Source organism: Plectropomus leopardus, chromosome 23, assembly GCF_026936395.1.
Source record: "Plectropomus leopardus strain MGB_pleo_1.0 chromosome 23, ASM2693639v1, whole genome shotgun sequence".
NCBI classification, from domain to species: Eukaryota; Metazoa; Chordata; class Actinopteri; order Perciformes; family Serranidae; genus Plectropomus; species Plectropomus leopardus.
The window spans coordinates 22,428,182-22,443,368 of NC_142198.1; the positions used below are offsets into that span (position 1 = coordinate 22,428,182).

The 15,187-nt window shown below is 39.7% G+C and overlaps 2 protein-coding genes across 3 annotated transcripts; one reads left to right on the forward strand and one right to left on the reverse strand.

The window, feature by feature from the left end:
- Nucleotides 1–439: 439 nt before the first annotated feature.
- Nucleotides 440–11,504, reverse strand: gprin3a (GPRIN family member 3a). 2 transcript variants are annotated; one of them, XM_088073773.1, is made up of 6 exons: nt 11,468–11,504; nt 6,502–6,606; nt 5,218–5,341; nt 4,611–4,717; nt 2,574–4,469; nt 440–2,471 (listed from the first exon to the last, which is right to left on the reverse strand). In XM_088073773.1, exons 5-6 carry the CDS (start codon nt 4,408–4,410, stop codon nt 1,201–1,203), a joined length of 3,108 nt encoding a protein of 1,035 aa, XP_087929899.1. In that variant the 5' UTR covers nt 4,411–4,469; nt 4,611–4,717; nt 5,218–5,341; nt 6,502–6,606; nt 11,468–11,504; the 3' UTR covers nt 440–1,200. The 2 variants fall into 2 exon arrangements, with proteins under 2 accessions (XP_087929899.1, XP_087929900.1); XM_088073774.1 differs by lacking the exon at nt 4,611–4,717.
- On the forward strand, nt 6,554–15,037 carry LOC121962483 (protein phosphatase methylesterase 1-like). The gene is made up of 14 exons (XM_042512741.2): nt 6,554–6,597; nt 7,500–7,689; nt 7,793–7,850; nt 8,084–8,135; nt 8,656–8,810; nt 8,893–8,983; nt 9,159–9,224; nt 9,646–9,769; nt 10,645–10,762; nt 10,916–10,960; nt 11,627–11,691; nt 12,314–12,381; nt 12,500–12,530; nt 13,032–15,037. Exons 1-13 carry the CDS (start codon nt 6,569–6,571, stop codon nt 12,519–12,521), a joined length of 1,083 nt encoding a protein of 360 aa, XP_042368675.2. The 5' UTR covers nt 6,554–6,568; the 3' UTR covers nt 12,522–12,530; nt 13,032–15,037.
- The last annotated feature ends 150 nt before the right edge of the window (nt 15,038–15,187 follow it).

Here is a 15,187-nt window from a genome sequence, read left to right on the forward strand (position 1 = left end):
AAAACGATGGGAAATGGAAAAGAAAACACGGGAAACAACAATAAAGGAAAAGATACAAAAGGTACAGGAAGTAACGCAGAAATTTGCAGAAAACATTAATTTCTCTCTCTCTCTCTCTCTCACACACACACACACACACACACACACACACACACACACACACACACACACACACACACACACACACACACACACACACACACACATTGAGTGCCTGAGTGGTTTGTGCGGCGTTTCGTTAAAAAAGGAAGTGGATGAAATATTTACCACCAGTGAGGAGCAGAGAGCTGCTGTCCTCTTCGCTTCACTTCAAAAACTGGAAATACACTGAAAGTTTTTTTTTAAATATAAAAATAGCTACATTAAGGTTATTAGTTATAACAACTGGTGTTTTATGCTGTTATTCTATGGTTATTACATAAAAACCTTTGAAATTTTAATGTTTTTTTTAATTATACTACAGAGAGTAAATGCTCTGAATTCCCTGGTGTTGACAAACGTCTTCAACATTTTATCCTTAAAAAACAACAACAAATAAATAAAAAATTGATGACAACAATTGACCTAAAAATAAAACAAGTCACCATAAAACATGCATGAATTTTGTTGTTTGAGCAGCAAAGAGCTTGTTTGCTTTGTGTGCAAAGAGGGTTGTATTGCTGTTCTATTTGAAGTAATCAATGTTGTAGAAATACATGCAGGCCTTAATGTGAAGACGTGAGTGCAGTATTCATTCATTCATTCATTTTTCAAAATAAAGCTATAAGACTTGTTTTTGTAATATTGATTTCCAAAAGCAAAAGGATAAGAACAGATATTGATTAATTTTTCCGATTTTTATGCGAAAAAAAGAAGAAAAAGAGAAAAAAAGAGAAAAATGAATGAATGGATAACGAGGCTGGTCTGTGTAACTTTACCTATAAAAAATGAGAAAATAGAAATTCTAAGTTAATTTTATAAATTGGAGTTCTACGTTGACTTTACAAACAAAACCTTTTTTTTTTTTTTTTTTTAAATTTGAGCACAAAACTGAAAAGTGGAAAAATTAGTCATTGTCTGTTTTTATCATTTTGGTTTTGGAAACAAAAATTTAAAAAAAAAAGTTTTGCTTTGAAAAATGCATGAACAAATGATAGACGGATTGTAAATATTTGTGTTTTAAAATCTGGTGTACAGAGGATTTATCGTGCTGGTTTAGTCTCAGTCTGCCACAGCGGGCGCCTTCCTGCAGCATCCCAGGATCCCCCCTCTCCTCTTCTTCCTCTTCTTCATCTTACACCCTCTGAGGCTGCTGTCGGAGCAGATGGACTTCCTCAGAGTCCGGATGTATTTCTCCTGCTCCCGAATCTTTGACTCCAGGTGGGACTGGATCGCTGTGCCAAGGGACTCCATGTCCACCGAGGCGCCGTACACGTCCCATGTCCTGCCCTCTTCGTCCCACTCCACCTCCTGCAGCTTCACTCTCTTCTCCTTCTCCTTTTCATTCTCTTCCTCCTTCTTTTGCTCCTCTTCCTCCCAGATGCTCTCGGCACTCATGTCCTGGTTTTGTGCGAGTCGTTGCTCCGTCATGAGGCCGGGGCTCTGCTGGAAGCTGTATGTTCGCAGACAGGCGGGCAGGGAGCTCGCCCGGTCCGTCACAACAGAGGGAAGCACCGTTTGGCTGCACAACTCTATGTCGATCTTACAGATGTGCTGGAAAGGCGGCTGCCCGGCGGGGATGCAGCACAGCGAAGGGACAGTCGGCGAGGTCAAACTACCTGACTGACAGCTGGGAGAGCCAATCAGGGAGGAGGAGGGAACTCCTTTGTGGAGACCGGAGCTCGTGGAAGCCAAGCGTTTGACCACCTCCACCTCCACTTGGACGCCCACCTCTTTACGGTCCTCTTCCTTCAGACGAAGCACCTCACTCGGGTCGGTCATGGTCGCCGTCTCCTTTAGCGTCTTGTTGCTCACTGGATGAGCAGAGAGCGGATCTCGACCATCCTTCTGTTTACCCCTCTCCTGCTTCTTCTTCTCTTCCTTCTGACTCTCCACACCTGTTACCTGGTAGATGTGGCTACCAGCGATAATGGTTTTTACATCTCCCGGGTGATTTGGTTTGCGCAGAGTAGTGCTTGGTATCCTCCGATCTCTTGGAGTACACTTTGCGTTGTCAGTCACATCTACCGCTTGCACGGCCCCTCGGGATACTGCCGGTCCTCCTACTGGCACTTTCGTCTCTGGCAGTTTCAAATGTTCTTCCTCACGGACTGCACCGGTTTTTGCAGATGTCTTGGTGCTAAAGTCAAAGGTGAGACCCCGAGTTAGACCGGTATTAAGGGGTGTCATGCTGGTATTCATTTCCCTGTCTACAGATGCAGCAGTTGTAGGCTCTGGTGTTAAAACCCTTGTCACTGTCAAGGCCACTGTGGTCCTGGTTTTGGGGCTGGAGGTGGCCAGAGGAGCCATCAGGCCTAAAATCTCACCAGAACCTGGAAGCAGAAAAACAAAAGACAATAGCATAACAAAAGAAATAGAAATACATTTTGTTTGTCAAATGTTTTATAAAGCAAATGCAAATGCAATGAATGCACCTGGAGCAGACCCTGGACTCCTCTGGACTTGCCCATTTGGTCCAGCTAGACTAGCTCCAAAGGCTTTCCCAGGGCTCCTACTTGCTTGACTTGGTGCAGGAAAGAGCGTCAAGGATGGAGACAAATCTGCCAGAGCTGCCTTTGAGCTAGACTGAACTGCTCCGGGCTTACAAGTACTTGAACCAGCTTTAGGTTCTGGACTTGATTTAGGACTGCAGCTTGCCTTGAGGTTGTTGTCTTTGGACCCAGCTTCACCAGTCCGAGAGGACAACGGAGAGACAGATCCAAAAATGTCCGTCTTAGCACCAGAGACCACCAGAGAAGGTTTAGAAGTCAAACGGGTCGGACCGGGTTTAGAACTGGAAAGAACATCAGGGTTAGAGCTAAGAGTCAACTCAGAGCCCTGTTTCAGACTTGGACTGGTTTTGACTGAAGGAGTTTTAAGATCTCGGTTGTCCTTTGACCCAATACCAGATTTAGTACCAATGACTGTCTTAGAATCTGGACTGATTTTACTTGTTTTGACTTCAGTAGCGGTTTTAGAGTCAAGGCTGTCTCTGGAACCCATCCCCGACCTACAATCCGGACTGGCTTTGGAATTGGAGCCAGTTTTGGAGTCTAAGCTGTCCTTTGACCCTAAACTGGTTTTAGAGGCAGAACAGCTTTTGGAGTCCAGGCTATCTTTGGACCCCATTGCTGTGTTTGAGTTGGGACTGGCTTTGGAGTCTGAGACAGCTTTAGGATCAAGACTGTCCGTAGTTGCTGTAGTGGCTTTAGAATTTGAACTGGATTTGAAACTGGTTTTGGATACAGAACCAACACTTGAATCTTGACCACTGAGATTCTCCTTGGACTCTGATGCGTTGCTGTTTCTAGTCCCTGGAGCTTTTCTCTCTGTGGATGATTTTGGACTAAGAGAACTCGGCTGAGGAGTCTTGGCACTGAGCAGTGCCGTTTCAGTCCTCTGATTTGGGGATTTTGGTCCAACAGGGGGGGTCTCAGAACCTTGAGTTCTCAAGTCATGTTTTTTGCTACTTGGATCTGGTTTTTGGGCTTTGGTTGTCAGCATTGGGATTCGATTGGCAAGGTTTGGACTGATAATGTTTGAATCCCCCTTATGACTATGGACATTCGGGCTTATAGGAAGGTGTAGCGTTTTTGGGGACGGTTTCTTGGTTTCTTTGGGGCTTACTGTTATTTTGTGTGTAGTCAGTGTCGTCAGTCCAGTTGTCGGTGCAACATGTGGTTTGGGGTTTGAGCTGCTTGCAGTTTCCGATCTCTGTTCTTGTGTTTTGACTCTTTCGGTCATTCTGGGGCTGCTAGCAGTGGTTGTTTGATCCGCCCGATGGGATTTTGGACTTGCTGCCGTGTTGCTGTGTGTGTTCATCTTGGGGCTCAGAGTAGCTGTACGTTTTGGGTTCGGGGATTTTAGCCTTTGCTCGCCTTTGCTGCTTGCCGTCGTCTCGGCTGTTGGTGAGCGAGTCAAAGCTGGAATTTTGCTTTTTTGACGCGATGAATCATCTTTTTCACCTGGTGAAATCACCGTCAGGGTGCTTTCTGACTTGCCAGTTTCCATAGTAACTGTGCCTTTTGCCCCACAACCTTTATTCCCGTTATCCTTTTTGATCCCTCCATGAAGCTTTAAAGTCCGGATGGCCGGGCGGGGGTTGCTTGGCGACGTCAGAGTGAGGTTGAGGTTGAAGTTAGGCTCCAACCCCCAGTTGGCATTGGGATCGGTGTTGCCGACGGTATCCGCAAGTTCCGCCTCCTCTGGAATGGCGCACTCTGATTGGACAACATCCTTCTTGCGTTTCGTAATGTTTGGGGAGGTTTCCATGGTGGTGGTTTTAGACTTTTGTTTGTAGAGTGTCCTCTTCCTTGTTCAAAATTTCTTACCTGATTGGACACGTAGAAAAAAATGATCAGTACAAGTCAACTATAATACCCAAACTAAATACAGTTTAGCAAACCAGTAAAAAGTGATTAATTCGGTATTAATCATAGATGGTATTATGACAAAAAAAGAAAATGTTATACCTTCAAACATATATTCTGGCTGCTCAACTCAATAACTGGCAGTTCTGTTTTTTCCGAAAGCTATTTTCTGTCACACAGACGAATCCTCTCGGGATCAGATTTTCCTGCTGTGCACCACACATTCATATTCATGACTTAGATATGTAAAATGTCAGCAATTGTAATAGATGTGCTTCCTCGACTGAATTGAAAATGTGTAAGAATGAACAGTAAAAGTAAACTGCACAGATTGTAAAGTGCTTTAAGATTAAATTGATAGTTTTGGGCTGCACAAAAAAATCTGATCAGTTTATTAAAATTCTTAAAACACTTTATTTTTTAAGGATATTACACATTTAGAGAACCAGAGGGTGCTATCTATCTATCTATCTATCTATCTATCTATCTATCTATCTATATTTCCCAGCACTGTGAAATACCATTACACACTGTATAGTAAATATTTAAATTGATATCATAGGATTAGTGGAACTGCAGTAACAAAAATCACATAGGAGAAAAAAGTACTTAATTTGGAATTAATACTACAAAGCATTACTAAATTATTGCTGGAAAACAACTCACAACAGAAATTTTATTGTAGTCTTAAACTCTTCATGTAGCCTACCTTTTCAGGGTTCACGGACGCCAGCGTCGGTCGGTCAACGGTGTAAATCCGTCATGTTGTCCGACAACCGCTCGCCGAGCAGGAGAAAAAAGCGTTGGCTGTTCCCTCGCTCTCCTCTTCAGTGCTTTTCCAAAGGAAGCATTTATGAATAAATAACAGGAGGAGGGAGAGAAGGAGGAGATCAGCCACTGAGATCATCATCACGTTTTCTCTGCATCATTTTTGGGATTTTGGGATTTTCTCTTCAGTTACTTTCTTGCCCTTTCTTCTATTTTATCGTTCTCGTACTTCTTTTTTTTTTTAAAAAAACCTACTTGTTTTTTATTCTTGGTCTCCCTCTTTTTGCTGTTAACCATCCTCTTGTATCTCCACCTAATACTTGTTCTCTTTATTCATTAAAAATGACGCAAGGGGTATCAACACAGCAAAAACGTAAAACGGTTTATCGGTCGATCGATTATGTGCAGATTTAACTCTGTCTCCTACAAATTGCTGCTTTTATGACTAGATGGTTGTGGCAACATAATTGCCGCCTGGGTTTTCAGGTACCAAAACACCAGGCAGGCGTTTAAAGGATTTGGTTGGGAATGAAGGCAGATGTAGAAAGTGCAGGACCTTGACACCGGGTTTACGTCCAAATTTTTTCTTTTTAAATTCAATCTCCAGTGTCTAAGCATTTTTAAGTATTTTGATTTAAGATTTATTCAAGACATTTTAAAGCCAATTAAGGTCTTATTTTTTAGAATGATGGGTTCAAAACCTTTTAAGACTTTTTAAGGATCCATGGGGTCCCTGATACGCTGACAAGTCTTACTCTGACATCTAAGTGAAACATAGTTGATATCATTAGTTCGGCTTTTTCTGCCATGACAAGTTCTCCATGTATTGGTGTAAAACTTTATCAAGGTCAGTGGTAGAAGTATTTATATGAGAGTGAAGTAAGCTTTTTTTCTTTCGAGTAAAAGCTTTAGCTTGAAATTCTCTACCACGGTATGGTAGAAGTTTGTCAAATTTTAACATAAGTACAGTTGAGTAAAAGCATCTTTTACTGCTGCACTCCAGAAACATCTTCAAACATGAAGCCTCTTTAGATAAGACACATTTCTGTCAGCTGTCTCAGCCAATAGGACGCTCTGAAAGTGATGCTAACTGACAACAACAGCTGACTAGGTATTGTCCGTCAGTGCGTTTGTACTCTCACCACACGGCTTTGTTTTTTACTTGATGGATGTGCAACACAGCGGGAAGTTGTGCAGAGCATTTTAAGGAAACCTGCTTAATTACCTCGCAGAAACACACCAGACTGAAGATAACCAGCTGACATTCGTACGTCTTCCTGCTGAGACGCAGCATGTGGGAGGAGAACTTCGATTCAGAACAGTAAGTCACCTACAAAAACACAATTGGAAAAAATGTTTAGACAAATTAGTGACACAAGAAAGTCAAACGTTTTGAATAAAACTTAATTCTGGTAAACTGCACTCTTAAAGTCAAGTTGGATGTCTGAGATTTATACTTGCTATACTTACGTAAAGCTGAATAAAATTCTGAATGCATTTTGAAATGTTGGGTTTACAGTTGTTTTGGGGGTAATAAAAATTAATCAATTGGCCCTTAAGACCATTGGTGGGCGCACAATGTGTTAAAATTACGTGCTGTAAACAATGATGTGAAGTTAGTTAGTTTAAGTTTACCCACTGCGTTTGAGCCACCGTACCTGGGTGTTTTTCAGTGACCTGCTCCGGCTTTTCCATCGACTTGTGTGTACGTGTTTTAAGCTGAAACGGGATCTTTGTTTTTTAATTTTGTTGTTCAGAAATGTAATATATCTGTGGTTTGCTGAGACAAACTACAATGTGGACTTTTTTGGGGTATTTAGGTTGCCTTATTTCAGGTGGAGCAACGGGCCTTTGTTTTGGGATAACAGGCTGTTTGAGAAATGGGCTTTCCGTCCGATGGGATATTTTCTGGACTAATGGGGCTTCAGAGCTGTGGACGGTCGGATGAACAGGCTGTCCCCAGATGGGTCAAACAAGCATAGATTTTCAACCACAAGACCGCTGTTTGTGTCCTGTTAAACCAAAAGTTGCGTGACTTAATGTACTTAACACCACCACGTAACGCGTGGTTACGAGGTTGTGTCCATTTCACAAATTTCTGACACTAATCTGCGTTAAAAGAGAAACGTCAATCTGCTGCTGTGTCAGTATATTCTTGCTATGAGTTTGTGTAGTAGCATGCAGTACAGTTTGTGTGTTTTTGCGTGTCTACATGTCAACTAGTGAGGTTGGCGGTAAGCTCGACTACTCGCCGGTGTCCTGGCGGGAGTATTTTGACCAGATGGAGAACGTGTGTATAGGACGGGCCGACAGCAGGGACGTGTTCAGGATTTATAAATCAGGACATGATGGACCACTGCTGGTTCTGCTTCATGGAGGAGGACACTCGGCACTGTCCTGGGCCGTCTTCACCGTAAGTGTCTCGTCAGCTTATTAATCGAATGTGTGATTGGTTGATCAATATACGAATAATCCTGAATATCATTTATGTGTCTTGGTGTTTTTCTGTGTTGCAGAAAGTCATCGCCAACAGGGTGACCTGCAGGGTACTTGCCATGGACCTCAGGGGTCACGGTGAGGCAATGTAAAGAAATAAAGAGTAAATAATACGTTTTCCGTAATCCTGATGAAATTATATAAGAAGAACCTAAAAAGGTACTGCTTTGGCAGAGGTAACGACATACATGCAATTTCTGATTGTTGAGAATGTGGATTTTGTTGGTCAGACTAGATAGATGTGGAAAGTCGATTTGCTTTCGCATTAAATGATTTTATCAGTTTGATGTCTTTTCAAAATCTCTTTTAAGGTGACACCCTGGTTCGCCAATCCGACGACTTCTCTACTCAAACCATGTCCAGGTAACAACACGCAGACAGCTCCCATCTGTCCTTTAAACTCAAATTAACAACAATACCCTGCAAGCAGAAGAGGGTAACTCTAAAGGAAAATGCACATAACTGCTAATATCTATAGCGTTTCCATCAATGCTTATACTGTGCAAACTGTAATTACAAATATAAAATGCGATAAGCTTGTAAATTTAGAAATAAACTCCCATTTATCACAAATAAGTTTTACGCTCACATGAGGAAGTATTTTAGGTGATTCAAAAGCCATAATTTCCATTCTATTAACGGCTACTGTGGTGCCTGCAGTAGAAATGAAGCTGCTAATGTTTGAACATCCATCGCCATGGTTACTGGGATGTTATCACCAGAGAAGTCGCACAACATCACTCAGTGGACACGCAGTCATCTCGCAATTGTGTTTTATCAACATTTTGAAAATATCGCTTGAGTTTTGCACAAATGTGTAAAGGAAACCCGTCCGACCAGAACTGTTACTGCTACTATCATTTTTCTGCTCCACCCCCCTCAGCGATGTAGCCAATGTGATTGGGGCTTGCTACGGTGAGACTCCTCCCCCCATCGTCCTGATTGGCCACGGTGTTGGCGGGGCGATCGCAGTGCATACAGCCAGCAACATGCTGCTACCAACCACTGTGGGCCTGGTGGTGATAGACGTTGTGGAAGGTAAGAGCGTGTTTTTCTTTCTTTCGTTTAATTGTGTTATTTTTATGTTCACAAAAGTGGACTTCCTATTTGTTTCCTGTAGGCAGTGCGATGGAGGTTCTCCACAGCATACAGAACTTCCTGAAGGGAAGACCCAAGTCCTTCATGTCCATGGATCAAGCTATTGAGTGGAGGTGAGCATTTAAGGTCCAATTTAACTGAAAAAACACAGATGATACACTTATTCACATATTCAAAAGTCTGATGAAAGCCCATCTTTAGAGTCAGCTCCACTCCAGAGTGGGGTGATACGTAAGTTCAGCTCTTACCGGGACCACTAACACGTCCTTTTTTTAAACTCCTTTTCAGCGTCAAGAGCGGACAAATCAGAAACCTGGAATCTGCCAGAGTCTCAATGGTCGGTCAGATCAAAAGGTAGGCTGAAGTATGGCCATTTATGAATCGAAAAGACGCCGAAAACTGAACCGTGCTGTTATTTCAAGCCGACTCCATTACTGTAACGCACTTTTTTTTACTGGTTTACCGAAAAAAATCCACGAAGAGACTTCAGCTGATCCAAAACTCTGCATTTTAGCTGTTAATCAGAACCAAGAGGAGAGAGCACATTAGCCCAGTTTTAGCTTCCTGTAACATTTAGAATTGATTTTAAGGTCCTTCTCCGAACATACAAAGCTCTTAATGGGCCGCGTTACATTGCTAACTCAGTTATTCGTTACTTTAAATTTGAGAATATTAAATGGCTGTTTTAAGAATTCCACTGAAACGCTAGGAGGCTTTTAATTTGAAATTTCCATTATGTTAAACATTATGCTCTTTCTTCTTCCTGTCTGTAAAGATGTGAGGTGGAGGAGGCCGACACTTCGGAGCACGCCGGCCCGGTGACCGACGTGGTCGTCGAAGGTAACGAAGAGTTTTACGATCAGAGCTACGTCAACGACAAGGAAAACGCCGCTTCAGAGGTGAGTCGCAGCGAAGGCCGGGGATGAAAACCAATGTTCGGAAACTCCTGGGGTTAAAATAATCTTCTGTTGACTTTTTTAATTATTACGAACTTTAACCTTTCGAAACCTGGCCGGACATCAGTTTGTCTTGTGCTGCATTTAGACGCCGAAGTATTGAAACCTTTGAAACCGAGCAGAAAGGATTATTTCTCTTCAAAAACATGGGAAAAGATAATGAACAAATTGGAAAAAAATTGTAAAAGCTAACAAGAAAACAACCTGAAAAATTATGTCAGAAAAATTATAAACAAAAAACGGGAAATCCTATATTCAAATAATTATGTTTTTTTTTTTTACAAGATACAAAGAAACAAAAACAAAACAAAGTGGAAAAAAAAGAAAAAACAGGGAATGGATTTAGAAAAATATACATATATTATAAAATTTATGAGAGAAAATTAGGAAAAATTAGAAAATGAGACAAAATTATGAGAATTAGAAATACATTTCATTTTTTAAAAAAATTTACCCATTTCTTCTTGCATGACTTCTCTGCCAGGCTGCTGCTTTTTTTTTTAAAGAAATCAAACTAATTTGGTTTCAAGGGTTCAAAGGTTGAAATACTCGTGAACGGTGTCTGAATGCAGCAACAGAAAGGCAGTGTCAGTCCAGGTTTTAAAGGGTTAAACATCAAAACCTGGAAAACACGCCTACACTCCAACATATATAATAATATTTAATGTGATTCCATTAACTCACAATTATTACTTCCACCACTCAACCCTAACACAGGCAGATAACTTGATTCGTTCTCCTACATCAAACGTCTTAATGTTTTTCTCCTACATTATCATAAAGAGTATTAATTAACCCCTTGTGTATCTGTGCGGTAGAGTGTGTACATGTGGCGTATAGATCTGTCCAAGTCAGAGAAGTACTGGGACGGCTGGTTTAGAGGAACCTCCAACCTCTTCCTGGGCTGCAATCTGCCCAAACTCCTGCTGCTGGCTGGTGAGTTTTTCATAACCTCCGTAAGTCCTTTTAAGGGTAAAAAGTACTACCTGTGTGTGTACTAGCTGTTGCTGAATATTACCTTAAAAAATCAATCATAATAGTGATAATCGGTAATGTTCGACACTTATGTGAAGCTGCTCCTGTTTGCAGGAATCGACCGGCTGGACAGAGACCTGATGATCGGCCAGATGCAAGGTGAGACGCTGACTCAGCGAACACAGCAGTCACCGTTTTAAAACATTTTGATAAAAAAAAAAGAACATTGCAATTTCTGCAAGAGATGATGTTTTCAGTTCATTTTTATGCGCCGCCTGCTCCCCTCTCATAAATAACAAACAGTCCCTAAGAAAAGCAATTCTTCTTATACCACTGAGCATCGGTACAAACCCGAGCCAAAGACTTTCGGGTGACAGAAAATAGAAATATATCACCTGCAATATGTTGGTCCTCTATAAGGAGGAGGGAGACATGTGCACGATTTGACAGGGCTGATGGGAAATGTAGTTCTGGATAAACTAAACATGTAGAGAAACTCTGGGAGTATTTGACCTTCTGTTGGTGTTTCTAAACTAACTGTGAGGGAAAAGGTGAAGGACGTCTCCATTGCTGCAGAGGCGTCTCTGAGGACACACACAGACACACTCACGTGTACACAAACACACAATCAGTCACACTCAGGTGTACACACACAAACACACACACCTTGAGGCGGCAGTTTCCTCTCCAGAGACAGCTGCTTCTGTCAGTCAACAGCCACGCTGGAAGTGACAGCACAGGAGTGTGTGTGAGAAAACAGCATCTCAGAGTGTGTGTGTGTGTGTGCGTGTGTGTGTGTGTACCTGTGTCTCCGTTTGTCTCCAGGTAAATTCATGATGCAGGTGCTGCCCCCCTGTGGACACGCAGTGCAAGAAGACAAACCAGACAAAGTAAGGCATACTATGCATAATATATCTAAGTACAATTAACCCTTTAGGGCCCGCTTTAATATTACGCACACTCATATTGCTCCGTGCACAAAATGTGCTTTTGAAAATCACGCTATAAAACTATTATGATTTTCTACTTTCACTTTCAATTTTTTAAACATCAGTCCAAATCATAATTATCACATATTCATTAATTCTCAGAAATTTAATTTTAAACTTTAAAAAACAAAACAAAACAATAAACCATAGAAAATGATTTAAGGAGATTTTTTTATTTTTTTAAATTTTTTTTATGATGATAGTCTGGGATATGTCAATGATTAGCAGCATGGCTGTGGGATCCAAAATGTCAGTTTGAATGGGTTTCAGTGGAGCATGTTTTGACCTGAACAGTCTGAATGTAACTATTTAGTTTCCACAGTGTATTTTAGACTTATTGTAGGAGCTGAGCTGGAAATTCACCGATTCCACTAAAATACACAATCTTGCAAAAATTTAAGCCATATGCATGAACACAGCCAAAATTATAAAAAAGAAAAGAAGAATAAAAAGTGTGTAAAATGCACCAAACAGTCCCTAAAGGTTAATTAGTTACTGAAATGTTTTGTCTTTGTTTGTGAAGGTCGCTGACGCTGTGGCCTCTTTCCTGCTGAGACACAAGTTTGCTGAAGCCAGAGGTGAAACCAGGAGGTAAAACAGTAGCTGTTTCTTTTTACAACCAGAGAGCACCATTTTATTTCTAATTTTTATTTTTTGTTAACAAAAAATACCTAAAACTCAGAAAAACCTGTCTCCATTCTCTCTACAGCTCCAACTCTTTAACGCAATGAGGTTTGCAGGTAACACATTACTTAAACTCCTTTTATTCTAGTACTGACAGCAGTGCAGAAAGTATTGAGACCTGTTACTAAAGTACAAGTACTAATACCAAACTGTATGTTACAAGAAAAAGTGCTGCTTGATGATGTTTTTCTGTAAGCCAAAGCAGAAGTTAGAGTCTCCCTGGTTCCCTCGTCAAAAAGCCGATGGGATTTTTCCATTTGATTTTGGATCATTGCAAAAAATATAAAGATAATTTTTTTTATTTATTGATGTATTTTATGCCGGAGAATAAAACGTGAAAGTCTCTTCAGCTTGTGAATGTGCATATGTCCTAATCATGACTGCACAACCGAGAAGTACAATATTTCCAAAATGCACATGAAGGCAGCATTTTTTTAGACATCTTACCAAAAACCCAGAGACTCTGAGGCGAGGGAACCGGGGGTGCTAAAATGCTAACTCATTTCTAGGTTTTGGACCAAATACTGCAAGTTTCAAACACTTTCTCTCGTTCTCAGGTTTTCATCCGGACCAGAAAAAAAAGGGGCTCAGTGATTCAGAGACCAATTCAGACCTCCAACAAGTTTTGCCTGCAGTTGTCAGTTTTAGTCCAATTTTTTAAGACAAACTACTGAGTCAAGTCAAAGCACTGAAAGTACATTATTGAACTCAGACAATAATCCTATAGTGCATCGGCTCTGACTTTCTATGTGCTTAAAAAATCCCAAATTTACTCTTCTGTGGTCAACAATTAAGCTACCAAAGGCTGCAGTAGCCCGGATGAGACAAGGCCACGTTACCACCTTTATTTTTCTTCAAAAAGACACACATTACATATTAGGGATGACAAAAGAAAAAAAACATAAATTCTCAAATAACGTAAAATAATGAGATACTTAAATCAAGAAAAGATGAATCACAGTTATTAATAAGACCCTAAGTTAAGAATCGCAGTCTGCACAAAATACAGTCAAAATTCTTATTATTATTATTCTTATTATTCGTAAAATTTGACTTTCTGAATCCAAATTGAGGTTTAACAAGTAAAAACTAAATAAAAAAAATAAAAATTTTGACACATTTAGTCAACGTCTTACCATTTTTCTTGCTAACGGAAATTAGCTTCCGTTTCGGTCGGTTTAGCTTTCCAGTACTGAAGTAGTATTTATAACATATTAGCTAACGAGAAAACCAAACTGAAACCAACGCTACAGTCAGGTTTTCTTAAAACCTCCATTTAGTTGATTTTAAACATATAATACTTTTATTATTCATGTGTAGCTGCAATTCACACAAATATTGTCATACAGCTCCAGTTTTTAAAAAAAAAAGATTAAAATCAAGTGGCTACTAATTTAGCATTTTGGCTTTAAAAACGGTTGTGGTAAATTAAACAAGCTTATTTTCTGTATGATTTTACCTTACAAAAGCAATAATCATAAATTTACTACTCACCTGGTTTTCAGAGGTTTGTTTCTCTCACCAAACTGAGTCCAAGAAACCTTAAAGAATTCAATACAAACACAAAATACTTACATTTATATTGCCGTCATCCAACCGAAACAGTTTTCTAGTAAGCAATAAATAAATTAATTGTAGTGCAGTGCATTATTACCAAATGCTTTGCTCAACTATATTTAACTGAGCTCAACAACAGCTGAGTTTTGACTTAAACTTTTGAATTTAAGTAACTACCTAATGCTTAAGATAATAGTAAATGGTAGCTAGTTGAGGATGTAATGAACAACGAATGACAATACGTAAAGTAATAGTTAAATAGACAAAGATCCATGGCATATTACAAAATACTTAAACAACTTACCTCGTTGATCGACTTCTATCTTATTTTTCCTAATAAAAAAAAGCAGTTTTAGTGAAAAAAAATGCCATTCAAATTCAAGTACAACAACTTTTTACATAAATACAGACTGTATGAAAATAGTCTGCACTGCTAAAAATTAAATATGCTCAATAAAAGAGTATGTGATTTAATTTTTCGAATTAAGACGTTTTCTGTTCGCACACGGAGTGAAACATGCTGACTAAGCTAAAATTCGGACTGTAGTTTTGTTTAACCACTGCTTCTTCTTACAGCTTGTTTTTTTTTCTGTTACTACTAATAAATTATATTAAAATGATTTATTTTAAAATGGTGTTTGTCTGTGTTAGGACATTATTACAAGTACCTGTTGTTCACATACAGTATGTAGCATTAGCGCCCGTACAACAGCGTCACTAACATGACAAAGTACCATGAAAGAGAGTTTGTGCTACCTTCAGAAACTTCCCGAAATGGACTCAATTCACTAAAGAATTTTAAAAAATTGGAGATCGTAATAATGAGGGAAAAAATCCAGTATTTACAAGTTCCAAGTCTACATCTCACACTTATGACTGTTATCATAATTATTTAGAAAATAATACATAATTGCTTATTTTTTGGTAGAAACTGGGCTTATGGAAAATCCAAATCCATTTTCTTACGTATTTTCATCTAGAATCAATTTTGCGGCTACATGAGCATCATCAAGGAATCAATAATTGTTTTCTTGATTTTTAAAAAAAACTATTTTCCACCGACAAACAATTAAAAAACAAAGAAAATTCAGACCATATTAAGCATAAACATGTAGATACAGAATGCAGCATTAATTTAATTTTCATAATTGGAAAA